The sequence below is a fragment of the Panthera pardus genome, unplaced genomic scaffold (assembly GCF_024362965.1).
Source record: "Panthera pardus isolate Hobbes unplaced genomic scaffold, ASM2436296v1 HiC_scaffold_24, whole genome shotgun sequence".
Lineage (NCBI taxonomy): Eukaryota > Metazoa > Chordata > Mammalia > Carnivora > Felidae > Panthera > Panthera pardus.
Window position 1 is genome coordinate 110423974 of NW_026526810.1, and position 26450 is coordinate 110450423.

General features: G+C 50.2%; 2 protein-coding genes across 11 annotated transcripts in view; one reads left to right on the forward strand and one right to left on the reverse strand.

The window, feature by feature from the left end:
• Positions 1-20407, forward strand: part of PAPLN (papilin, proteoglycan like sulfated glycoprotein) — a 35973-nt gene extending 15566 nt beyond the window's left edge. Inside the window, 13 exon segments of the mRNA XM_019427052.2 lie at positions 4767-4847; positions 5010-5250; positions 6244-6364; positions 6646-6784; positions 7848-8325; positions 9030-9167; positions 9274-9398; positions 9692-9845; positions 10410-10547; positions 11282-11409; positions 11493-11601; positions 13917-14083; positions 17931-20407. Coding sequence (XP_019282597.2) covers positions 4767-4847; positions 5010-5250; positions 6244-6364; positions 6646-6784; positions 7848-8325; positions 9030-9167; positions 9274-9398; positions 9692-9845; positions 10410-10547; positions 11282-11409; positions 11493-11601; positions 13917-14083; positions 17931-18106 — 2195 coding nt within the window. The 3' untranslated portion in view covers positions 18107-20407.
• Positions 20408-20506: 99 nt separating this feature from the next.
• Positions 20507-26450, reverse strand: part of NUMB (NUMB endocytic adaptor protein) — a 201734-nt gene continuing 195790 nt past the window's right edge. For 8 of the 10 annotated variants that reach the window (XM_019427066.2, XM_019427065.2, XM_019427063.2 and 5 more), the window contains 3 exons: positions 25902-26051; positions 23481-23627; positions 20507-22578 (listed from right to left, as the gene is read on the reverse strand). In XM_019427066.2, coding sequence (XP_019282611.2) covers positions 21863-22578; positions 23481-23627; positions 25902-26051 — 1013 coding nt within the window. In that variant the 3' untranslated portion in view covers positions 20507-21862. The remainder of the gene's footprint in view (positions 22579-23480; positions 23628-25901; positions 26052-26450) is intronic. The other 2 variants (XM_019427073.2, XM_019427072.2) reach the window with 1 other exon arrangement.

Consider the following 26450-nt stretch of genomic DNA (forward strand, 5'->3'; position numbering starts at 1 on the left):
CTTAATTCAGTTGCTAAAATTTCACTGGCGTACTTGATCTATATTTAGATTTCATAAAATGTACAGTTGGAAGAGTAGACTCACATACTGAAGTTGTTCCAAACATAGTGAAGCATTTTCCACTAAGTGAATCGAGCATCGGTTTTTAAGTGTAAAACTAAGTTAATTCTAATTAGAATAAATGTAAAACTCAGTTTCTCCGTCACTCTGGTCACATTCCAAGTGCTCAGTAGCTAGCTCTGCCTGAGGCCAGTAGGGCCCCAGAGCCAGCCCTCAGCCAGGGTGCGGGGGTGGTGGCAGGAGGTCTGTCCGGGGTAGGTGGGGCTCTTAGGGCTGGGGACCTCAGGCCTGGACTGCCGATTAAATTTGTCCGATAGGGGGGCGCCTGGGTGGCTCAGTCGGTTAAGTGTCCGACTTCGGCTCAGGTCACGATCTCACTGTCCGTGAGTTTGAGCCCCGTGTCGGGCTCTGTGCTGACTGCTCAGAGCCTAGAGCCTATTACAGATTCTGTGTCCCCCTCTCTCTCTGACCCTCCCCTGTTCATGCTCTGTCTCTCTCTGTCTCAAAAATAAATAAACGTTAAAAAAAAAAATTAAAAAAAAAAATTTGTCCGATAGGCCCAGGGGAGCCATTGAAAGCTTTGCAGCTTGATAGTGACCCCGTGAAAGCTATTTAGGAGGACAGTCTGAAGTGGAGCCTGTGGGAGCAGGACCCTGGCGGGGAGCAGGCTGCAGAAATGCAAGCGCTCACAGGGCCCCTGAACAGGAAGGGCCAGGCACTTGCCCAGCAGAGCCTGGGGCCCACGTGGTGCGTGGGAAGGGGCCCCGGACTCCAAGTTAAGCGTGCAAGGTGGAAGAGAAGAGGGGAAGCCGGGGCAGGGTGGGCTGGGCAGAAAGGTGCCTTTCAAGTTGAGCTGACAGAGGGGCCTGCTGGCTGGGGACTGTGAGTGCGGTTCTGGGGGTGCCCGCAGGAGATGACGGAACTGGGGAGAGAGTGTGAGTCTGCCTTCTCCCGGGGTTCGGCCTGGGTGGGAGAGGCCATGAAACGAAAACAGATTTTACTGCGTATCTGCTAGGGTCTTCCGGCCCTAAAGTATTTTTTGAATATTCCCTGGGGGCTGGCAAGAGCTAGTCCTTGTGGAGATGGAATTTTCACTTAGTTTTTGTAACTTTGTTCCATTATGTGGTAATATGCGTATTGTGGAAAATTTGAAACACACAGATAAATAGAAGGAAGTCCCCCACTCCCATCCTGCCACCACACCCCCCCCCCCACCCACACACACCCCCCTCCCCCCACACGAAGTGCTCAGAACCTTTCACCAGGAGCATTTTGGGGTGAGTGCTGTTATGCATCATAAAAAAAAAAATTCCTGTTCATACTGACTCAGCCTTTTGTGGTTTTCTCCAGTTTATGACAAAAAATCTTTTTGATGACTCTGAAGTGGTTAAGTATATACCATAAAATTCACCCACGGGAATGGTATAATTCATGATTTTTCGTAAGTTTGTTGCCAAGTTGGACAATAAGATGGTGAAAAAAATCTCTCATGTTTCTGAGCAGACCCTCATCTGCTCAGGAAGACAGGCCTGGTTGTTTGTTTAATTCCAGTATATTTAACATACGGTATTATATTAGTTCGAGGTATACAATGTAGTGATTCAACAATTCTGTACTCAGTGCTCATCGTGGTAAATGTGCTCTTAATCTCCTTAACCTATTTCCCCCACCCCCCACGCGCTGCCCCTCTGGCAGCTATCAGTTCTCCGTGGTTACAAGTCTGTTTCTTTCTCTTTTTTCTTTGTTCATTTGTTTCTTAAATTCCACATATGAGTGAAATCCTAGAGTATTTGTCTTTCTTTTATTTTGCTTAGCATTATACTCTCTAGATCCATCCATGCTGTTGCAAATGGCAAGATTTCGTTCTTTTTATGGCTGAGTAATATTCCACTGTGCATATGTACATCTTCGTTATCCATTCATCAGTCGATGGACACTTAGGTTGCTTCCAAATCTTGGCTACTGTAAATAATGCTGCAATAGACATAGAGATACATACATCTTTTTGAATTAGTGTTTTTGTATTCTTTGGGTAAATGGTAGTAGAATTACTGGGGGTCATGTGGTAATTCTACTTTTAATTTCTTAAAAAGCTTTATTTTTGAGAGAGAGAGCACGCAAGCAAAGAAGGGTCAGAGAGAGAGAGAGAGAGAGAGAGAGATACAGAATCTGAAGCAGGCTCCAGGCTCTGGGCTGACAGCACAGGACCCGATGTGGGGCTCAAACTCATGAACTGTGAGATCATGATCTGAGCCGAAGTTGGACGCTTAATGGACTGAGCCACCCAGGGGCCTATTTTTAATTTTTTGAGGAAGGCTGGTGAAGAATTTTAAACATACAGAATAGTTGAAGAACTGTATAGCAAGCAGCCATGTACCCACACTTAAATTCTATAACTGCTATTTTGTTATATGTGCTTTTTCATGATTTACTCCCATCCCTTCATCTGTCAATCAAATTGTGGTTTTTTTTGAAACAAGTGTTTTTAATATAGAATTTTTTTATTGAGGTGAAATTTACGTAACATACCGTTAACCGGTTAACCGTTGCAAAGTGTATGCTTTGGTGCTGTGTACTCACAACGTTGTACGATCACCCGCTCTCCTCTAGTTTTAAAATATTTCATCACCCATAAAAGCACCCTGCTGTACCCCTTAAGTAATCACTCCCCGTTAACCCTAACTGCCTTCCCTGGTAAGCTGATCTGCTTTCTGTCTCTATGGATTTGCCTGTTCTGGATGTATTGTATAAAAGGAATAATACACCTTTCGTGCCTACCTTTCACTCAGCAGGATGTTTTTATTTTTCTCAATTTTATAATTTTGAGAGAGAAGAGAGTGTGGTGTGGGGGAAAGGGCACAAAGAGAGGGGGAGAGAGAATCTTAAGCAGGCTCCCCCCCCCCCCCCCCCGACACACACACACGGGGTTCGATCCCGTGACTGTGAGGTCATGAGGACCTGAGCTGAAATCAAGAGTCAGATGCTTAACCGACTGAGCCACCCAGGCAGCAGAATGTTTTTAAGGTTCATCCAGGCTGGAGCACACATCAGCACGACCTCTTTCTTATGGCTGATAACAATTCCATGGATATGCCACAACCTGCTTATTCATTCTTCTATGGATGTATATTTGGGTTGTTTCCATCTTTTGGCCCTAACAGATAAGACTACTATAAATGCTCATGCGTAAGTTTCCGTGTGGACATGTGTTTTCATTTCTCTTGGGTGTATGCCTTAGAAAGTGCTAGGCTCTATGATAATTCTATGTTTAACTTTTGGAGGAATTGCCAAACTGTTTCCATGGTGGCTGCACCAATTTACATTTCCACCCGCGGTGCCTGAGGGTTCCGGTTCACCCACATCCTCACTGACATTTCTTACTTCAGCCTTTTTGATGACCGCCATGCTAGTGGGTGTGAAGGAGTATCTCACTGTGGCTTTGATTTGCATTTCTGTAATGACCGATGATGTTGAACATCTTTTCGTGTGCTTATTGGCCATTTGTAGATTTTCTTTGGAGAAATGTCTGTTCAAGTTCTTTGCCCATTTTTAAAATTATTTTTTTTAAGATTTTCGTTTTTTAAAAGTTCATTTATTTTGAGAGAGAGAGAGAGTGAGCAGGTGCACAAGCGGGGGGGGGGGTGGGGGGAAGCAGAGAGGAGGAGAGACAGAATCCCAAGCAGGCTCTGCACCATCAGTGCAAAGCCTGATGTGGGGTTCGAACTCAAAAACTGGGATTGTGACCTGAGCAGAGATCAAGAGTAGGATGCTTAACGGACTGAGCCACCTAGGCACCCCTTTAAGATTTTAAAGTCATCTCCACACCCAGCGCAGGGCTCAAACTCACGACCCTGAGATCAAGAGTTTGCTGCTCTAGGGGCGCCTGGGTGGCGCAGTTGGTTAAGCGTCCGACTTCAGCCAGGTCACGATCTCGCGGTCCGTGAGTTCGAGCCCCGCATCAGGCTCTGGGCTGATGGCTCGGAGCCTGGAGCCTGTTTCCGATTCTGTGTCTCCCTCTCTCTCTGCCCCTCCCCCGTTCATGCTCTGTCTCTCTCTGTCCCCAAAATAAATAAAAAACGTTGAAAAAAAAAAAAAAAAGAGTTGGCTGCTCTACCAACTGAGCCAGCCAGGTGCCCCACTTTGCCCATTTTTTAATTGGATTGTTTGTCTTTTCATCAGTTCAATCTAAAAGTATCATTGCTTTGTTTTATGTAGTTGGGATCAAACGACGATGCTAATTTTATATCTGGCTTTTCTTTTTGCGCAACATGTAACATTAGTGTTTTCTAGGACTAAAGACTCTTGAAACAGGGGAAGGGTGGGGCGCCTGGGTGGCTCAGTCGGTTGAGTGTCCGACTTCAGCTCAGGTCACGATCTCGCGGTCCGTGAGTTCGAGCCCCGCGTCAGGCTCTGGGCTGATGGCTCAGAGCCTGGAGCCTGCTTCCGATTCTGTGTCTCCCTCTCTCTTTGCCCCTCCCCCATTCATGCTCTGTCTCTCTCTGTCTCAAAAATAAAAAATGTTAAAATTAAAAAAAAAAAAAAAAAGAAACAGGGGAAGGGTGTTTTAGGAAATCACAGGTCTGCTCGTTCTCGCTTCTGCTGTCCTGGGTGCCCCAGGCGCTGCCTGAGTGGTGGGGTGGGACCACGTGGTGGTTAGCATGGCCACGCATGGCCACAGCGTGGGCCTGACCACCCACTCCCTGCAGGTGTCCCCAGCATGCAGGACATGCACAGCAGCCCCGGGGATCCTCGCATATCTCTGGGGCCTCAGGCGGCCCCCACCTCAGGTGAGAAGCTCAGTGGAAGCCCCCAACACAGGGCCCTGGAGATGGAGGTTGGGGGGGGTAGGTGGTTTAGGGGGGCTGGGGAGAGGTATGTCTGGTGTGGACATAGATGGAGAGGTGTCCAGGCGGACACCTCATGTGTCTTTTGCTTCCTCTTCTTTCTAGATTCCAGAGGCCAGTGGTGGGCCCGTCAAGAGCAACCCTTGGCCCAAGGAAACCCCACAGGAGCCCAGGGCCTCCACCTGCCCGCCCCAGCCCCCTCTTTTCAGCAATCCCCACACAGACAGTCTGGCTTGGCACCCCACGACTGCAGACTCAGCCCCTATGGGTGCTGTCCTGACGGCCACACTGTATCTCTTGGGCCACAGTGGCAGGGCTGTCCTGGGGCCTCATGTCAGCAGAGCAGGTAGGTGCCTCTTCCTCTTCACCAAGTCAAAGAAGGGAGATGGGGCCGGGGGATGGTATCTGATGGGCAGGGCAGTGACTCCGAGCAGAGAGGGGGTGGGGTTTGCAGAGCTCAGGGATGGGACTTCCGAGGTGTTATCTCCCAGCTGCCCTGATTGTGCAGTCCTGGGGACTCTGCTTCCTGTCACTGACCTTCCTAATGTGCAGAGTGGGGGTAAGAATTTCCGCTTTCGCTACCGAAGTCAGCCCGTTGAGGTGTAGCCTGAGGCTCTGGGAAGGCACGTGGGATAGAATTCTAGCTTCCAGATCCAAACCAGGCTACCGGTCTCTCCGGGGCTGGGGCGCTGAGAGCCCAGACTTTGGGGCCAGCAGCCCGGTGGCGATCTATCCGCTGTGTGCTGCGTGATCAGGGCAAGTTATTCCTTTGGTCTTGGCTTCCTCTGTGAGACTGGGAACAATGACAGCTACAGGCCGGGTTGCCGTGAGGATGGAACCGTCCCAGGGTGCCTGGCACACAGAAGGCGCTCTGATGTGTTCCCCTTTCCCCTTCCTTCCCATCTTGTGGTTGACAGAGCTGAAACAGGAGGAGGGCTCTGCTCACCCCTCTTTTGCCCCATCCCCCATCTGCTGCGATTTTGTAAAACCTACCCGGGAAGCCAAGATTTGTGCAGGCTTAGTGAATTTTCTCCTCGGTTAGGGGTTTCCGCCTTGGGTAGGAGGTGAGGAACCGTCAGGTATGAGACACGGCCCTGCTTATCGTGTTACTGCTGTGTCCCTGGCTGCCACTGAGTGGTTGGTGGATGTGGCTTGGCATGCAGAATGGTATGCCCCACGTGGAAGGACGCGGTGTCTCCCGTTCGGATCCTCAACTGCTCAGCTCCCAGCGTAGGGAGCCTCAGAGCCCAGTTTCCAGGATGCTGGAAGCTCGGGGGTCCCGTGAGGGTGGGGATCAGGGGTTGGGTGGTGATGAGACCGCTGTGTGATGCTTGTCTAGGTACGGGTGCTGCCCTGATGGGGTGTCTGTGGCTGAGGGGCCCCATCAAGCTGGCTGTGCAGCATCTTACGGCAGTGATAAGACCGGGAGAAGGCCGGTGTCGAGAGCAGTGGCTTCCACAGTAAGTGTCTGGTTCACATGAGTGGGCAGGAGTCCCGCACCTGCTCAATGCCACTGTGATCCAGATTCTCTGCACTTGGGCTTCAGATACGGGCCTAGGCTGGAGTGGGGGTGTGTGTGTGCAGGGGGGGTTCATCTGACCTTCCCCTGAGGCTGGGGTACTGCATCATGGACCCCTAATTCTGTCCCTCCCTCTTCCTGTCCTCCTTCCCCAGGCAGCCTAGAGTCCCCACCAAGAGCCAGACCTATTCCCAACTTTCCCAGTCTGGGTTTCCTCCGCAGGCTCCCAAGGCCCACCAGCCCCAGGCTCAGCAGAAGGAGCCCAGTGAGTGCCAGGGCTCCCGGTTTGGCTGTTGCTATGATAATGTGGCCTCTGCTGCTGGTCCTCTTGGGGAAGGCTGTGTGGGCCAGCCCGGCTATGGTGAGTGGATGCCCCTTCATCCTTCCTGGTGAGTAGGCTGTGGTCCCGCTTTGCCCCCCTTAACCACCACAGAGCCCCACCCAGATCTTCCTACCAGCTCAGTTATTCATTCATTTCTTTGACAGATATTTACTGATCACCTGCTAGGTGCCAGGTCAGAGAACAGTGCCATATTGTTCTTGTTTCCAACAGTTTGCATTTGAAACCATCTGACTGCTTGTGGGAGTTGGGGAGAATTGTAGGCAGGGCGCCCACAGACAAGGAAGGCTTGTCCTGCCCCGCCCCCACCATGGGGGCTCAGCCCCTTCCAGAGGCAGAGATAGTATAGGGTGTTCAGAGCCCGGATGGACAGGGATGTCCCCACCCTGCCTGGGATGAGTCCTAGAGGGAGGTCATTGAGACTGGAGCATGGGATATGTGGGTGGCACTGGCAGGGACCCTCATGGGGACCTCAAAAGCCAGATGGGCTGGTGGTCAGAGTCTGCAGGAGGCTGGTCCCTGGATGGGACCCCCGCAGGGGCCAGCCGCAGTCACATCTGTGTCTGTAGAGAGGCAGAGCAGGGCTGTGCTGGGAAGGTAGGCCGTTAGAACAGGCTGGCTGGGGGCTGGAGGTGGGTTCAGAGGCTGGGCCTCTTCACAGATGTCCCTGCGAGCTGAGGGCTGGGTTCTTATCTCGAGCTAAGTACATCAAAGCCAAGCTCAGTGCGTGTGTGTGCTCTAGGGACCTGGGTCAGGCATGGGGAGGGGCTTGAGGGAGCCAGTCCAGGTTGCTCATGGCCCTGACCTTCTGGAGCACTCTAGTTCTGTGGGTGGAGGTGGACGGGCTGATCCCGGAGGCTGCTGGTGATCCCAGCCCAGGTAGGTCTGGGCAGTGAGCAGACTGTCTCCAGGGCCAGGTCAGGGGCCCAGACAGGGGTGTAGACCTGCTCCGTGAACTTGGGAAGAGCCTGGCTCCCACGTCTGAGGCTGAGGGGGCGGTGGGCACTTCTTGGCAGGGCTCTGCCGGGGCAGTATCTGCAGCCTGATGACCTGCCCCCTCCCTGCCCCCTCCCTGCCCCCTCAGCCTACCCTGTGCGGTGCCTGCTGCCCAGTGCCCACGGCTCCTGCATGGACTGGGCCGCACGCTGGTACTTCGTCCCCTCCGTGGGCCAGTGTAACCGCTTCTGGTATGGCGGGTGCCATGGCAACGGCAATAACTTTGCCTCCGAAGAGGAGTGCGTGAGCAGCTGCCGGGGACGTCAACAGGAGCCCCCCAGACCTGAGCCTGGGGCCTCTGGCCAGAGCACCCATAGAGACGGTGGTGGCAGCGGTCCTGGAGGCCAGCAAGAGGCCGGCGGGCACAGGACGGGGGCCACAGTCCAGACGAGGCCCTTGCCTTCTGGTGGCCTCCGGTGGCGAGACCGAGAGCCTGGGCCTGGAGAGGAGGGCCACGCCCAGGCCTTTGGAGAGAGGCCCCTGGGCCAGGAGCTTGGGCCCAGTGCCCATGGACTGGGCGGAGATGCCGGGAGGCCAGCGGCGCCCTCCCACAGCTCTTCCTACAGGTGAGGCCTACCTTCTCCAAGTCAGGAGCTGCGCCCATTGGAGCCCAAACCCTGAGGTCCGCAGATCCTCCCGCCCCATCCCTAACCTCAAATCCTCCAATGGTCTTGCCTGGGGGGCCTTTGCCAATAGATGGTGGGTGCCTGGGTCTGATCTTGCCAGGACGCCCCGGGGCCTGTCTAGTTGGAAAAGCTTGCAGGCTTCGTGACCTTTGGCAACTCATCCAACTTCTCCAAGCCTCAGTTTCTTGATCTGCAAAATGGTGATATTCTCTCTTAGATTTAGTATGGGTTCCACAGTCTTGGGACCGTGTCCTATTAATGAGACTTTTGGGGAGAATAGAAACAAATAAGTAAAACCTGAAATTCCAAAGGGATCAAGCAGTGGTTTAGTTCTACACGGGAATCTGGTGTGAGCTCTCTCTCCCGACCTCTCCACACCCTGGGCTCTGTACCTCCCTTGCTGCTGTTGCAGGACCAGGTTGAGGTAGCTACGTCCAAGGGCATGGTGGGGAGCCGGGGTGGGGGTGGAGTGAATTCCTGAGGCCACGGGCTTCTAGAGCTGGGCCTCCCAGGGGACCCTGTGACCCCAAAGGTGCCTGAGACAGGATGGGCACTGAGCTCTCTGTGGTGGGACACTGATGGAGGGGGAGTCCCTGGCCCTGGCGCTTGTGTTGTTAGTGCAGATTCTCACCCCCACTTCCCAGGATCAGCTTGGCAGGCTCGGAGCCAGCCCTGGTGCAGGCGGCCCTGGGGCACTTAGTGCGCCTCTTCTGTCAAGACGACACCTCCCCGGAGCCCCATGCCAGGTGGCAGAAAGATGGGCGGCCCATCTCCTCTGACAGGTGATCTCCCCTGGGATGGGAGGGTGCAGGCAGGGTTACGGTAGGAGCACTCTGGTAGGAGCACTGGGGCCTGAGGGGGCCTGGGCTCACTGTCCTCCTCATTCAGGCACAAGCTGCAGCCCGATGGCTCCCTGGTCATCAGTCCCCTGCGGGCAGAGGACACTGGCACCTACAGCTGTGGCAGCAGCAGGCCAGGCCGTGACTCTCAGAAGATCCAGCTTCGTGTCACAGGTCTCTGTCCCCACCCCACGCCCAGCGGAACAGGTCTCCGTCCCCACCCCACACCCAGAGGATTGTCATGGCCCCAGGTGGGAGGTGCTGGCTGGGAGGGCCTGAGCCAGGGTGCTCCCACGCTGGAGGGGCCCCTTCTGCTGGCAGGGACCACGTGCTCCAGTTGGGCTGAGGTGGATGTCTTCCCCCTTGTGACCCTCATTTTTCCACACGTCCCTGGCCAGCCTCGTGGCCCTTCCTTCCTTCCGCTGCATTCCCCCCACAGCTCACCCCTTCTCCTGGCCTCATGACAGGGGGTGACGTGGCCGTGCTGTCTGAGGCTGAGCCAAGGCACTTCCCTCAGACCAGGGACCCAGCCCAGGGCCACAGTCCTCGGGAGTCCAGCCTAGTGGGGAACGCGGGGGGCCTGGGGGCTGTCTCCTCCTTGCAGATTCGGCCCACGACCAGGTAACAGTGCAGCATCGCCATTCTGCTCTCAGCCTACCCCACTGGAGGGCCAGGGCCGATGGGGGTCCCAGTGGTGAAAGGAAGGGAGAGTGGGTGGGGTCACAGGGCTCTGCCGGGTAAGGACTAGGGAGGTGGAAAGGGAGCCCTCTTCCCTTCCCCAAACAGTTGAGACTGGCCCATGGCCCAGGGCACAGGAGCTGAGGGAAGGGAAGCAGAGCAGGAGCTGGAGAGCCTGAGATGGCCTTGATGGGAGTTTGTAGAGGGGTTGCAGAGGGCTGGATGGGCCCAAGTCAAAGTGCCTTGTGCAGGGCAGATGTGCAGGATCTCAAAGCAGATGTGCAGGGCGGGGAGCAGAGTTGAGATTCTTGGGTGGTGGTTGGGGATGGGGAAAGCGAGAAAGCTGGAGGTGGCTTTTAGACTGCCCCGGGTAGCTATTGGTGATGTCCTGACCAGCACAGAGCAGCTTTCTTAGGAAGCTGAATGTGGCTGGAGAGGGAGAAGGGGGTCAGATGCTTGTGCAGACAGAGTCCCCCCTCTCATGGCTGTGGGGTGCTTGTTCTGCAGGCTGCTTCTGGACAGGAACCAGCCTAGGGTGGTGGACGCCCATCCAGGTCAGCGGATCTGGTTGACTTGTCGTGCTGAGGGCTTCCCACCCCCAGTCATTGAGTGGCAAAGAGATGGGCAGCCCCTCTCCTCCCCCAGGTTTGTTCAGCTCCTCTCTTCCCCTTCCTGTCCTGCCTTTAGCCCCTGACCCTGTGCAGGCCTCAGGGGAGGGAGCTGCCAGGTGCCATCTCTGGTCAGTCCTGAGCAGGACTCCAGGGGCTCTTGAGAGAGGATACCGCTGGGGGTAGGGCTCCTTGGGCAGACCAACATTTGGGTTTCTGGGTCTTTCCACTGTGGTTAGTGGACAGAAGTAACAGGCTAGCTAAGGAGAGGTGATGGCTGAGGGATAAAATGGAGGAATGGAGGCAGACCCATTTCTGGCTGTAACCATAACAGCATGAGCATGTATCATGCCCATTAGGAGTATGAGGCTTGTTCTCTATCATACAGTCTTCAAGAGAGCCATGTGGAGGTAGGTGCTATCTTATCCCCATTTTACACACAGGAGTTTAACACGCCATACAGCTCCTAAGTGGCAGAACCGAGATTTGAGTCTACAGAATGAGCACAGCAAGAACTAGAAACCCAAACCAGAATTATTTTGTATTTGGAGATTGGAAATGGTTTATTGCCAGGCTTAAAAGTCAGGTACCTTCAGGTAAACGAGAGAGCTCAGCATCTGGAGGACCTCAGGGCCTAAGGTTAGATGGCCCTTTGCTCAGACCCCCCTGAAAGGGCCACTCAGCCTTTTATGGGGAAAGGAAGACCCTGCCCCACCCCCATTTCTTCCAGCCCCTTGGGGGAGGAGCTACCCGACTGTGCTTTGTCTCTAGACACCAGCTGCAGCCCGATGGCTCTCTGGTCATCAGCCACGTGGCTCTGGAAGATGGCGGCTTCTATGCCTGTGTCGCTTTCAACGGGCAGGACCGAGACCAGAGATGGGTCCAGCTCAGAGTTCTGGGTGAGGTGGCAGTCCTGAGGGTCAGGTGGCACAGGTGGGGCAGGACTGGTGTGGTGGCTGACAATGCCTCCTCCTTGCCCTAGGGGAGCTGGCCATCACAGAACTGCCCTCTACTATGCTGGTGCCAGAGGGTGACACGGCCAGGCTGCTATGCGTGGTGACAGGAGAAAGCGTAAACATCAGGTGGTCCAGGTAAGGCTCTATTCCAGGCAGGCCTGGCCCTCAGAGGCTTGTAGTTTGGAGAAGACGCTCACCTTTCTGCAGCGATACTGCTGTTCCCACTGCCCGCGGCCTTCATTCTTCAACTCCTACCTGCAGGCCTGGTGGCAGCACCCCCTTCCCTACACAGCGGGGCCCCACAGGACTGCTCTCTTTCTTTTGGTTGGGCTACACCAGGGTCTCTCAACCTCGGCACTCTTGACATTTCAGACCTGATAACTTTTGGTGGTTGGGGCAGTTCTGTGTATTGTAGGGTGTTCAGCAGCATCCAGGCCACCCACCCACCCACTAGATGCCAGTAGTACTTCCTCTCAAGTCATGACAGTTGACGGTATCCGGAGATGGGGGTAGAGAACCACTGGGTATACTCAGCTGTGGGGACTTCAGTGTCGTTTACACCAGATCAGTTGCTCTTTTATTTGTTCATTCCTTCTTTCAGCAACTTTTTTTTTTTTGGCCCCCTTCCTCCTTGCAGTGTGTCAGCAATAGCCTAGGCTCTGGGGATCTTGGGGGTAATCCGAGCCCCCCAGATACTCCCCAGGCAGGAGATGGCCTTGTGTCCCCTGAGCTCCAGAGGTTTGCCCTCAGTGCTATCTGTGCACAGAGCACTGAGGCTGCCTTCTATCTGGGGGAATCAAGGGGTGGCCACGGCAGGTGACTTTGGCTGAGCCTTAAAGGCTGAGGAGGGGAAGGATGTTCTTGATCAAGCCTCAGAGGTGAGTACTGGAGAGATGATGTCAGGATGGGAAGGGGCCTGCACGCAGGAGGGAGGCAGGGAGCTCTGTAGGCTTTTCAGCAGTTGTTCTTGGTGCAGGCCTGCCTTGATCAGGTCGGGCCTCTGATTATCCTTTCACGCTTCTGTCTTCAATTTTGCTTCTCCTTGATCTTACCAGCAGCAAACATGCTCAGGAGTCCCCGCTTTCAAAGCATAACATAAAAGATACCCTCCTCTGACCCTGTATTTCCCTGCAGACCCTGGCCTCATCTGGAGTCTCCCCCTCACAGTATGGCTGTTCATACTGGGGGTCTCCACCTGTTCACCCCCTACTCACAGTTCAGTCCTTGCACAGGGGCTCACATCCACCCACCACTCCAGGATACTGACCTGTTCCTAAACGTTCTGGATGTTATCTCAGTCCCCACATGACCTGAGAGGTGTTCTTCTGCTGACCATTTGCACCTCCTGACATGCTCCCTCCTCTTGGCTCCAGGAAACTACTGTCTTCTGGTGTTCTTCCTTCTCTGGCTGCTGCTTCTGTTTTCCTGGCTGGTTTACCTTTTCACACCAATGTCTCGGAGGCAGATGCACCTCAGGGTCTGTCCTTGGTCCTTGGCTTGTCTAACTTCACCTTGGGCAACCTTGTTGACACGTGGTTTCCAGGGCCACCCAGTGCTGATAGACTATCTGGGTCCAGACCTCAAATCCAATGCCTCTTTGTATCTCATGGGCACCCAGAATGCCAAATGGTGGAAAAGAACACTCACCGTTGACCCGTCCTCCCCGCCCTGGATCTCCCCATGGTGGAGGGGCACTGCCATTACCCAGCAACCCTGAGTAACCACTGTGGTCCTTCATTTCTCCTCCCTTACCTTGCACATCCTCCCCTTACCCATGTGTGCACTTCTGTAGGAGCCACTTTCCTGCTCTCTGCTTTCAGGCTTGTCCTAGGCCCAGTCATCCAAGGGCAGATACTCTGTCAGTCCTGCTTAGTTCACACTCTTCCATTCCCCCCAGGGTCCAGTCCAAACTCCCATTGAGGCCTTGTCCACTTCTCTCCCTGCTCTGACCATGGCCTCTGCCTTCCAGCTCCGGAGTCCCTTTGCTCTCCTGTTGGCTGGCCAGCTGCTCCTCCTCATTCTCAAGTCGGGTCTCAGCTCTGTCTTCCTCAGGGAGGGTGCCCCTAAACACCTACCCCAGAACCCTCAAGGCAGGGAGCACTTACGTCGCTTGCCCAGCACAGGGCCCGGCACCACACAGCTGCTGGAAAGACTGTTGTTGATAAAAAGTGAGAGTGGGGCTTCCCTTGTGGGTAAGAGGCAAATTCATGGTAACTTAGACCAGTGTGCTCAGTTGGGGTGAGTTCCCTCTACTTTTGAGTCATTTTGCTCCGATAGTGTTCTTTTTGGCACCTGGCCCATCTCTTTCTTGAAGTGAGGGTCCTCTGTCCACAGTGATTACCTCCTCCCTTTGTCTCTGGGCTCTGGGGCGCTGGGAGTGGCAGCATGGCCTCCTAGGGCCTCAAGACCAGAGGCTGTGGACGGTTCTCCCAGTGTCCTGTCCCCTTCAGGAATGGGCTGCCGGTGCGGGCCGACGGGCATCGAGTCTACCAGTCCCCAGATGGCACACTGCTGATCCACAACCTGCAGCCCAGAGACGAGGGCTCCTACACGTGCAGTGCCTACCGTGGAAGCCAGGCAGTCAGCCGCAGCACGGAGGTGAAGGTGGGCCCGCCGGGTAAGAGGCCCACCCCAGGGACTCACTTGTTCCCAAAAGCCGCCTTTGTGCTGCACAGGTCTGAGTGACTCTAGTCTGAGTCCTGGCTCACTCTGCCGGTTCCTGGTAGTGTCACCTGTGGCAAGGGGCTCTCCTGAGCCTCCCTCTTCTCACATATACAGAGGGCTATTCCACCACCTGAGAGGGCTGCGGCGAGGTGAGGGAAATAATGCAGATGATGGGCATCTGGTAATAGCTTAATAGATGACGTTAAATATCGTTTAGACTTACTGATCTTGAGAAGTAGCATATGTAATACTTAAGGCAGACCATTAAGTCTGTCCATTCTAATTAGGGTGGCAAAAAGTGGTCCTATGATTGAGAAGTGCCTTCATGGCCCTTTGACCATATAACTCAGAAAGGGAAGGGCAAGTATTAGTATCGTCATCTTACAAATGAGACAGATATCCAGAGACCTTACGTGATGTTTCCACAAGTCACACGGCAAATTAGTGGCCAGGTTGGGACTACAACCTAGTCCTCATATTTAATTTTCTTTTCCCTAAAGTATCACACCTGTTACTGGGCAGTTTGATATTTTAGTTTTGTATTCTCTAGCTCTTGCTCTGAGTTCATTTCAATAAACCTAAGCACCATATCGCAAAATAATTAGTTCCATACCACTAAGAAAAACATGCTGTTAAAGACACAGTGCTAAGAGACCATCAATTCAGATGCAGTCTAATTTGAGAGGTGTTAATTTGGAGATGCACTTATTTTCACACTTTGAGAAGATGGATTCATAAGAGCCCTATATTCAAATAAGCCAGAAGAAGGGGGCAGAGGAGGCTCTGCCCTGTGCCCAGCCTGCCCTTCCACGTGTCCTTGGTCTGGGTTCATGGATTGCCTGGACAGCAGGGCAGTGCCCCAGGCCGAGCCACCAGTTCTCAGGAGGCCTCCAGCAGGCTTGGGGGAAAGGTGCCAGGGCCTTTCCTGTCCACCTGGACGTTCACAGCAATCAGGGCTGCAGCACTGCACCAAGAGTGTTGTTTTAGCAAGGGCTGTCAGGCCTGGCTGCCTCCTGTCTGCTACGCCGAAGGTGGGAACTGGCCAGTGCTAGAGGATGAAGGTCTGCGGCAGAAATGCTGCTTAGTGGATCAGACTGACATGTAGGCTTCCAGTTTGTGAGCCCCTTAGGACAGCCACTGGGATTCGAGTCCTTAGGCCCCCAGGTCAGTGCCTGGCATCACTAGGTGCTCAGGCTTGGTGACTGAGTGCATGTGTGCATGAAGGCATTACCTTGGCAAAAACACTGTGCTGCAGGGGCCGCTTCTCATCTCTACTGTGCCCAGCATACTGATCTCTTGTCTACATACCAACCAAACTTACAAGACTCAAGATAAACCAGAATGCGGATTTATGTGAGAAAAAGAGCTGTCAGAGGAGCCAGGTGTTCATGTTTGTGATTAATTGTAGCTCTGTCTACAGGAGAAGCCGAATTATAATCAGAACCTTGTTTGAGGGCAAAGTCTGGTGGGGCTCCTGCTGATGTGTGGTTGTAAGCTGAAATGGTCTGGCATGATGGGCCTCCCGGACAGGACAGGAGCCGTCGGAGTCAGGCTCCTGCCCTCTGCTGGAAGAGCGTTGCTAATCTTAGATATTTTGTGGGCACCTTTCATGCTTAGAAGCGGTCTCTCCTTTGTATTCATTCTGATGAGGCTGCAGACTTCTGCTCTCACCTATTTATGCTTTTTTGTAGGGTCTCACTGCTTGAGGCTGCCTCATGCCTCACTCAGCCCTATTCATGGTCTGGTGGCATACTGCAATTAATGTTAGCATCAGAGTAGGGGGTCTTGACCTAGTCTTGCTCTGGTGTAAGGGACATACTTCTTTTGAGGACCTCTCAACCTTCTTGCTTAAAAGACTTGCCTAAAACACTGTAAGGATAGAACATAGGGCATCACTCACTTTTTTGAATGAGAGGGAATGAGGCTATGGAACAAAACACAGGTAAGCACTCAAATTTTAGCCACAGTTACTGTGTGCCCAAGGTGCTATTATCATCTCCATTTCAGATGAGGAAACACAGGCAGAGAGCTTAAGTAACTTGCCCAAAGTCACCCAGCTGGGGAGTAGGAGAGCCAGGATTGTGCTCAGGCCTTCTGGCTCCAGAGCTGGTGTGCTTAACCATCATGTGCTTAACCATACATGAGCTTAAGTAACTTGCCCAAAGTCACCCAGCTGGGGAGTAGGAGAGCCAGGATTGTGCTCAGGCCTTCTGGCTCCAGAGCTGGTGTGCTTAACACATCATGTGTGCTTAACCAAACCTCTGGGCCCTGTGATAGGCCCCCGGGCTGCAACTGCTCAGAGAAAGTTGATGCCAGAGTGACAGATTTCTTAATATACTTAATACTTAAGGCAGACCATTAAGACAGATTTCTTAAGTATTAAGTATATTAAGACAAATGCAAGACAAATGGCTTGCTATTTATGTAAATGTAGGTACAGTTGATGCTTGAGCAACACAGGGATTAGGGGTGCCAATACTCTGTGCAAAAATCTGGGTATAACTTTGACTCTCCAAAAATTTTACTAATAGCCTGTTGATCAAAGCCTTACTGATAACACATATTGTATATGTATTATATAGTGTATTCTTATAACAAAGAGAAATTGTTGAGAAAATCAAAGGAAATACAGTACTGTATACAGTATTTATTAAAAAAAAATGTGGACCCATGCAGTTCAAACCCAAGTTGTTCAAGGGTCATCTGTAGTTCGTATTCTCATTATACTGATATACCAAAAGTCATTCACTACTCAGATACAGTCTGTTAGTTGTATTTTTGGGAGGAAGCAAGGGGAGAGAGAAAGATTAAGCCTATGAGGTCTGACTTTAGGGAAGGTGTCACTCTGGCTTAAGCCAAAAGCCCCTTCCAGAAGGGAAAGGGAAGTTAACTAGGTAAGGCCACTTCAGTCCTATAAGGAAGAAGCAGAATGAAACACAGGGGTTGTTTTTTCAATAGTCCTGTTTATTTTTAAAGTAGTCTCCATGCCTAACGTGGGGCTGGAATTCATGACCCCAAGATAGGTAGTTGCGTGCTATACCAACTGAGCCAGCCAGGTGCTTTTTTTTTTTTTTTTAGATCTCTATGTCCAATGTGGGGCTTGAACTCCTGACCCAGCTATTAAGAGTCACATGCTCCACTGACTGAGCCAGCCAGGTGCCCTTCTCACAAGGATTTTTAAGATACAGAAGCCCCTGGCACATTTGGCGGGGCAGTGGGGGGGGGCTGGCAACCAGCTTTTTTGTGCTCGTGCAGTATTAGAGCCATAGTTCACAAGGCTGTTCTAATCACTTTGCCTAATACTTGTTCTCTCTGGGGGGCGGGGGAGTGTGGGAAAATTGGGAAGATGGGGAATGAAGGGACTGAGACGCACTGGGGCTACTGAAGGCACAACACATTAAATCAGCAATGAGAGGACAGCTCTTGCCAACTCAGAATTTTACTTAGGTTGATCCTACTCCCTTCCCAGTCCAGGGGCTAAGGCAGCTGTCATTCAGGTCACAATTGCAAGGGTAGGAGTTAACTTCAGGAGATGTTTAATCATCCGGTCAGTCACTATTTGGGAGTCTGCATTGGGCTGAGGTTGCAGGACAACCGGAGGACCACTGCATGCCTAAATGAGGCCCATGGCGGGGGGTGGGGAGGCACTGTAGACACACGTGTTAAAAGGTTCCAGAATAACTGTACTTTTTGGGAATCTGGCAGATGTAGTGTTGCTTTCCTTTAAGGCAAAGAAAGAATAGGCGGGACTTTTCAGCGTACACAGCTTCCTTAACCACTTTCTCTCCCTTATTTTACAGCACTGGCAGCCCAGCCCAGGGACCTCAGCAGGGAGTGTACGGATCAGCCTGAGCTGGCCAACTGTGATTTGATCCTGCAGGCCCAGCTCTGTGGCAATGAGTATTACTCCAGCTTCTGCTGTGCCAGCTGTTCCCGCTTCCAGCCTCACGCTCGGCCTGTCTGGCAGCAGGGATGAAGGCTAGCTCCAGCCCCAGTCCTGAAGCAAGTCTCGGGCTGCTGTCTCTGGCTGGCAAAGGGAGCGATCTTCTAGAGAATGGGCTCTTTCAGCCCCCGACCCCCTGACCCCCCCAGCCACCCCCCCACCCCGCAGTGCTGTGCCTCAGCAGCAGATAGCACCTGCCTCGCTTCCGACACTACAGGCAGTGGTCAAGAGGAGTCTGCTTGGATAAGGACACCCTTTACTTTATGGCTTCCGTCTATAATTTCTGTTATACAGGACCAATTCACTGGGTTCTAAAGCAAGCTACCAGGGTTCTCACTTCATTTAAAGCTGGGTGGGGAGGTGTGTAATGGGTTCAAAGTTAACACCTGTCTCACACGGGCACGCTAACTCTTGCTGTGTCAGGCAAGTTTCTTTGCTAGAACTCCATCTCATCTAGTGTCAGACAGTGGTCCATTACTCTAGTCAACCTCCCCCTGCCAGGTAGTGTAGCAACCAGCTTCAACTCGCATCTGTACATACAGTTAATGGCACGTTTGTGAAGCTCTTGCCAAAGTGGAACACGACATGTAAGGCCCAGTACAGGGATGTGGGATGAAGGAGCGGCAGCTGCGTTATTGTGTGAGCATGACAGAATGGGGCCGGGGTGGGGGGGAGCTCCTTACTTTCATCAGAAGCTGGTGCCTGAAGCCCTCCTCCTGAGGCTGACCTGCAGAGCCTGGTGGTGAGGACTGCCTCACACCTGCATCAAGCTGACAGACCTGTTCTGTACAGTGACTAACTGGAGCCTCTCCTCCCCAAGCAGGAATCTGTGAAGCAAAATGTTTGCTTCCAGATACAAATCAGACTATTAAAAACAGGCGGCAGCAGGATAGGGGACCAATGGAGGGGAAGGCAATGTATTAACAATGAAGGGATTTCAGTTGGAAGAAATCCTTCTCCATCCGTCAGAACCTCCGGTTCCTTGCTGCTAAACAAGAGGCCTGGATTCAATGAGCTTCCAGGTCCCTTTCCACTTTAACCTTGTACCCATCCTCCAGTAGACTGGCTGGGCTAAGCCAAGGCTAAGCGACAGGTTCTGGGACACAGGAAAAACAGGCATTATAGGGAAAGCTGACTTTTATTACCAACGCACTGGCTGGAAAAGAGACAAACTGCATCATGGGTGAGTGATACTTCTTCGTCTACCTCTCATTCAGCACAGGAAACATGGGTTAGGGGCAGAGGTATTTTTTTCTTTCCATTTAAAAAAAATACAGAGGAGCATCCCCTTTCATTTATCATGGCTGGTTTTGCTATACAAATTGGAAACTAAGGGCTATTTTCCTGGACTCCCCAATTCCTTATTTGCCAATTGGCAACGTAATTTAGAAGGTAAGTCTGAGGTTAGCTAGCTCTTCTTAGAACTAGTCACAGAAGAGCGGGCCAAGGTTAGGGAAACAATAAAACTCAATCTAGACAAGTGGTTCTCAACCCTCTTCCATACTGGAAGCTTTTTCTTTAAAAAACAAAAAAAAAACACCCTGAGCGGCACCTGGGTGGCTCAGTCAGGTTAAGTATCTGACTTTGGCTCAGGTCATGATTTCACAGTTTGTGAGTTTGAGCCCTTCATCAGGCTCTGTGCTGACAACTCAGAGCCTGGAGCCTGGTTCAGATTCTGTGTTTCCCTCTCTCTCTCTGCCCCTCGCCCACTTGCACTCTCTCAAAAATAAATATATATATAAAAAATACCTGAATGTGGGTCCCCACCTGCTCCCCGACATAAGAATTTTAAAAGCTTCCCAGATGGTTCTAATACATATCCAACGCTGAGACTCACTGCTTCAGTCAGGGCCTTCTCAGAATGTGAATCTTGTTCCAATGTAGATTCTGATTACTAGGTCGGGGGGGTCAGGGGTGGGGCTGAGATTCTGTATCTCCACTCCTAGGTGAAGTCCATGCTCTTGTTCCAGACCACACTTTGAGCAGTAAGGATCTGACATCAGAGATATGCTTAGGATCAACCAAAGCCTAAAGTATAAATACAAAAGTGAATTTTAAGAGTAGACTAGTCCTGATGGGCACAATAGATAAAGGGGACTAAGAGGTACAATCTTCCGGTTATAAGTCACAGAGATGAAAGGTATAGCAGAGAGAATGCAGTCAACAATACTGTAATAACATGTGTGGTGACAGATGATGACCACACTTATTGTGAGCACTGTGTAATGTATACAATTATCAGATCAATATGTTGTACACCTGAAGTTAACATTGTATGCAAATTATACTTCAATAAAAAAAAAAGTCCCAATAAAAGATTTTCTAGACATCAAACTGGAGTTTAGCAGAATGGAGCAAGAACAGACCAAAAAGAACTAAAACACATTTACTAATAAAGAAAAGGGGAAAGACCAGCCCTTCAGGGGCAAAAGCTTCTACCACGAACATTTATTTTTGTTAAAGCAGATTATAAATTCTCATCAGTACAAATATATATAACTTACATTTGATTGTAAGGCCAACGTTCAAAAGTAAAAATGAGATGGGATCTCACGTTGTTACCAGAGGTCAAGTGGCTACAACTGGCAACGGGATGCTCTCACCACAAGTGGGGGGACCGGCTCACACACAGCTATTAAACCAGAATCTCCATCCCCACAAAGCTGGTGGGGACAAAATCTAAAGGACAAAACAAAACCCGAGACCCACATGACAAATCAACACAGTAACCTGTGCTCCCGTCCATGGATATGATTAAGTCATTGTCACCTTAGTGTTAAAACAAAAGTAGAGGATTAACATAAGGAAACTGCAGCAGTATATAAAAGAAAATACGTATTCTCTGTAGAATGTATTCAGACTGATTCCATTAAAATTACATTAGGATTTCATCACAGGTTTAAAACCAGGACAATACTGCTCTTTCATTTTCGTTAAAACTACCACCTAGGGACTGTATTGGTCATACGCATGATTGTTGCTGCAAGGTGCTACTTACAACGAATGATACCAAGTAATAGGATCCCATCTGCAACTCCCAACCTCTCCTCTCTCCACATCAATAGGCATCACTGATAAATCAATCTTATGTACAATTTCTTACAGCTAACCCTTTTACCTTTGGCAAGATTACTTACAACTCATACAACTTTTTAATATTGAGAACTATTTAAAATATTCTAAATGCATAAAAATAAAGATTTTGGCTTTTTTGATATATATTTATAATATTTATTCTTACTCAAAGTGGAAGCTCAACTTTACCCCTAAAATATAGCTCTGTTGGACAGCTGCTGTGCCCTCCTGGGAATTCTGGCAGCACGGCCTGCCTCTCGTCCCCAGCCCAAGCACAGGCCACCATGTTCTTGATCTCTAAGACAGGCCAGTGAGAGGCGGCAGGTGAATGGCCTGAAAAATGAAGGGTGATTGTTTTGCTTCCCGTTGTGTTTTATATTCCAGTAAATGTGCTTTGAATACAGATTCCTGTTCAGATACCCTGCCTCTCTGCTGCCAGAGATTTTTAAGGGGCTGAGGGAGTAGGAGGGGGACAGAGGGCAACATTTCCTTGACTTCTTTAGCCCAACTGCAAGACAACTCTTCTCTAGGAATGTTTCTTCCATTTTTTTCAAAATCACCTCTCCTAGCACTCTGTGCCTGGACATGCTCCTTAAGACCTTTGGGATTAGTGAAAAGTATACTGACTGGGAACACAAAGTTCCCTTTGCTTCTTTGACCTCTGCCCCTGCCCTTGCCTAAGTATGGGCAAAATACATAAGCCATAGAGACTACTTAAAGTTCAATTTCAAATGTTTTCTGTAAGTCACTGGAGAAAGGGTTGGTGGGAGAGGGGTTAGTACGCTGCTTGGACTTGCTTTCTAATGCAGCCCACTGGGCTTCGAAGGGATCCACCGGGCAGGCCCCTGCAGGAACCTCTGTGTGCTTATCTCCCGAGGCTAACCTGCCATCGTCTACACCATTGAAAGCTGCAGAACCGTTGAGGTGCTGAGCAGGAGGCTTAAAGAAGGGACTGGCAGTAGCACTGCTTGTCTCATACTGAGGGAATGTCTGCTGCTTGACCAGGCTGGGAGACTGATGGGAGTGGGCAGCCTGAGGGTGGCCTGCAGTGCCAAACACGTTGGCTACCATCTGGGAGGGAGTGATGCCCACCACAGGCACATTAGGGGCTGGATAGGGCATCCCATTGGCCACAGGATAGGACTGGGCAGGGACAAAGGCTGGTGGCAGGGGTGGGACCACACCCACTGGTACGGGCTGAGAGGTGAGGAATGCATTCCCTTGGAAAGATGGCGCTGGCTGGGTGATGGCAGTGGGTGGAGGAGGCTGGAGAACTGGCTGCAGAGAGGCAGCTGAGGCCTGGGGCTGCTGCGCCCGGACACTCTTGGACACCTCTTCTAACCAGCGGTCAGCCTCAGAGGGAGTGCGTCTGTGACCAGCCTGGAAGAGACCTGGAGATGCAGCACCAGAAGATTGACTCCACTCGGTCCCTGAAACCAATGAGATCAAGAGAGACAAAAGAATCAGAACCGTTAGGGGCTTCTTTCCTTACCTGATAACCTTGGTTACCTGAATGATCCTAACATGTGGAACAAGTGTCCCTAATGGGACACTTTGTAGTTCTAGCAGGTGAGAGAAAAGTCTCTATTACCAGCTGAGGAGGTTTTGTTTTAGGACAAAGGAAACCTGTCAGACCATGCTGCTATCGCAGCCACACTGAGGAGCTGTCTAGATAGGGCTCAGACTCCATGGAACTAAGGCAGCTGGCTGGCATCTGAAACCCCTTCCTATTGCTGTGGCTCCTCCGTGCTACAGAAATTGGCCTGCACATGCTCTAAAGAGCCCAAGGTGATTCACCTTTTGCTCTAACAGAATAAAAAGAAAATAACCAGGGACATGGTGCTGTACTTTGTGGCCCCTGTCTTGCTTCAAGAGACAGGTTATCTTTCAGGTGAACTGCCTTTATTGCTATTAAAATTTGTTTTGATTTTATAGTTAACAAATGTTCATTACAGAAAAACTAGAAAGTAAAGCAAAGCAAAAAACAAAGCTTTTTCTGTAGGCCTGCCATTGTAAGAGGCAAGGTTCCCACCCTTGTTACAGGCATATCCATTTATCTCCAAATCCAGTGGTCAGCTCAGGGTTGGGCCCAGGAATCTGTATTTTGTGAAAGTTCTAAGGGGTAGTTGTGTTCTGTAGCCCTAGAAACTATCAGTCTAATCTCTTGAGTTCCTCTCCTTCACCATCCTTTCCTAATAGTTTATTTCCAGGAGGGAACACACTTTTCCTGAAAGGATTCCTCCCCGGTTCCCACTTGGGTAAATGGCTGATTTCTGAATCGGCGTCACTTATCTGATCCCAGAATCCTCACCACCACCCATGGCCACCTTACCCGAACGTGTGGCTGCAATTCCCTTGTTAGCAGCATCAGGGGCATGGGCCCAAGGGTTGGTTTCACGCACAGGCATTGCTACGGGTGCTAGAGCAGTATGGGCTGGCTTAGCAGCAAGCACATGGAAGGCTGAGTCAGTGCCATTAGCTACAATGGGAGCAGACAACATCGATGGAGTTAATTCATGCAGGGTGAATGGGTGACCCTTTGGAGCTCGGTCAGGCCGATGTGCGATAACGGTGGAACAGATAAGACAGAAAAGTTGGTGTTGGGATGACCATGCCATCTTGCAATGGATACACAAACCTTTGGGCAAAGAGGGAATTAGAGGTAATTAAAATAGCTATACTGATAAAAAGGTCAAATGACTGTTCTAGGAAAATATGTGAACAGGGAGAGAGGGAATGAAGCCTAGAGAAACAATTTCCAATTAAGTTGAACAGAGCTGCTCTGTCTTACAAGCAGCAAAAATCAATTCTAGGTATAGCTTAGCCGTTGGCATAAGATGTAGATAAAGCATTTCCTTCTCCTACCACTTTTCCAAAAGATCAAATTATGCCAACAATAACAATGGGTTAAATATAATGATCCTCTATGATGTGCCAGACACTATGTTAACAGTACTTTAGCATTCATCATCCTATTTAATTCTCTCAAAAATCCCATAAGGCTGGTATCCTCATATGAGGATACCAGCCTTATGAGAAATAAGAAACAAATGAGAAAACAAATTTGGTATATATTTTCATTTGCTTAATAAATTTTTATATTTTCATATGCTTAATGTTTAATTCGCTACAGAATTAATTTCATCTCTATTTTTGAAGTTTTTTTCCCTCAGTAATGTTCATAATATCTCAAAGCACTACTATTCTTTCCTGTCTCTATTAAAATCTCTGAATCCTCGCTCCTTTACTCCAGACATCTTTTCCATTAGTTTCTATTCCTTATCCCAGCTCTCTGTCATAGTCAGTATGGAGCAAGCACCTTCCCCTGCCCTATACTTCAATCACTCCCTCTTTAAGATGGGCAACCATACTTATGGCATTGGTATTACTTACCCCAGGGCTTGTCTTAAAAGACTAGCTCACTCATAGACTGGGAGCCGCTTGTGGGCAGGGAAAGGACTACGTTCTATTAGTTTTGTACATCCCATTGTAAATAGGCACTGTAAATTCAGAAATAGGTAGCGGAACGTAATAGATAATGATATTCAGAAAGACCTGGGTTTAAATCCTGCCTGTGCAATTTGGGAAATTTATTCAACCTCTCTGAGCCTCATTTTCCTGATCTGTATTGCTTACCTCAAAGGGTTGTTGTGGGGATTAAATGAGAAAATGCTGAGTCCTCATCATGATGTAGCAGGCACTGTGCTAATGTCTGCTCAATAAATTGTGCCTATTGTTGGTATTATAAACATTTGTTAGATGAAATGAAAAGCCATTTGGTGCACATGATTATAATAGATTTTTTTGTTTTTAAAAGAGACTCTCTGAAGGAAAAGCATTAGTAGCTTTCTCAGAAAGGAATGGGGTACTGTCTCCCCTTTTTGAGCTCTTTCTCAAAAGAAATGAAGAAATGGCGATTATAAGAGTTCAAATCCTAAAAGTCTATTATTTAAGTTATATATAGACTCTTTGCTGACTTCAGAGTCAACACCAAGTATTAACTCAGTATCCTGGAAACAACAACTTTTAGTTAGTCCTCAATGCCTTTACAAAGGTAAATTTTAGGGCACTTGTTACAGAAGATGAAATGAACTAAGAAGCCAAAAGAAGTGCCTTTTTCTTTATGAGCCTCTTGTGGTAGGATGGAGACGAGCTGAATCCAAGTCTTCTTAACCTTGGCACTACTGATAACTTGGGCCAGAAAATTCCTTGCTGTGAGGGCTGCCATTGTGTGCACTGAAGGATGTTTAGTAGCATTCCTAGCCTCAGCCCAGATGACAGTAGCAGCCACTCCCTACCAGCTTGTGACAGCCCAAAATGTCACCAATGAATGCCAAATTTTCCCTGAGAGGGGTAAAACTGCCTCGGGTTAAGAGCCCTCTGCTAAAGAAAGCATACGCTGGAACCAACTCTGATGACTGCTGCTTCTGGAGAACTGGCTGGATACTCTGAATAGTTGAGTGGGAAGTAAAGCAGTGGGTTGGGACTACAGAAGCTCTTAACAGAATGGGATCAAAGACAGAAAGGTACATGCAGTGATGAATGCAGACATTCTAGGAAAAAGGAATGGGAACAAAGCGCAAAGACATTGTGGAAAAGGGGAATTAACAAATCTGAGACATCATCCAACAGGGAAATTAACAGGTCCGACCAGCTCTTGGGAAGCTCAGAATGCCCACCGAGAGTCAGTGAGCTGTGCCATGAAAGTACAAGCTTCACAGAGAACAGCTGAGCAGGCTAAGAGGGCACCAACCTTGAAAGGCAGGAGACTGTGGTGCTAGCACTGTCACCGGTTTGGTCATTGGGGCAGATGAGAAGGGATCCTCCGTGGGTGTGCTGAAGGCATTGGTGATCTGTGAGCACAGGGAGCTGATACTCTCTGCCTCCCCTTCTACTTCTGGCACTGCAAGGCAAACAGAAAATGGTTCCAGACAGAAAAACTAATCCTGAAATATAACAGTATGACACAAAGTGGCATTTTATAACACATCCCTTATTTGTGAAAGGAAAAGTCTCAACTGTCAAGTGGGGCTATAAAAGCAGCTTCAAAAATTTAGTATAAAATGTCAACAATTTATGTACTAAGGACTATCTTCCTCCCTGCAAATCTCCAGTTCTTTATTTCCTTTCCTGTGTGAAACTACTGAGAAGTTGGTATTCTTTTTTTGTGTCAGTTAGCCACATTTTTCTGGAAGACATCTGCAACCTGTTTGCCTTCCAACTAATTCCCAAGGCTGTGATCTGCATAGAGTTCTGGAGCCACTTAGTAACTCTATCAGAAGATGGGTTAAAATCAGGGGCA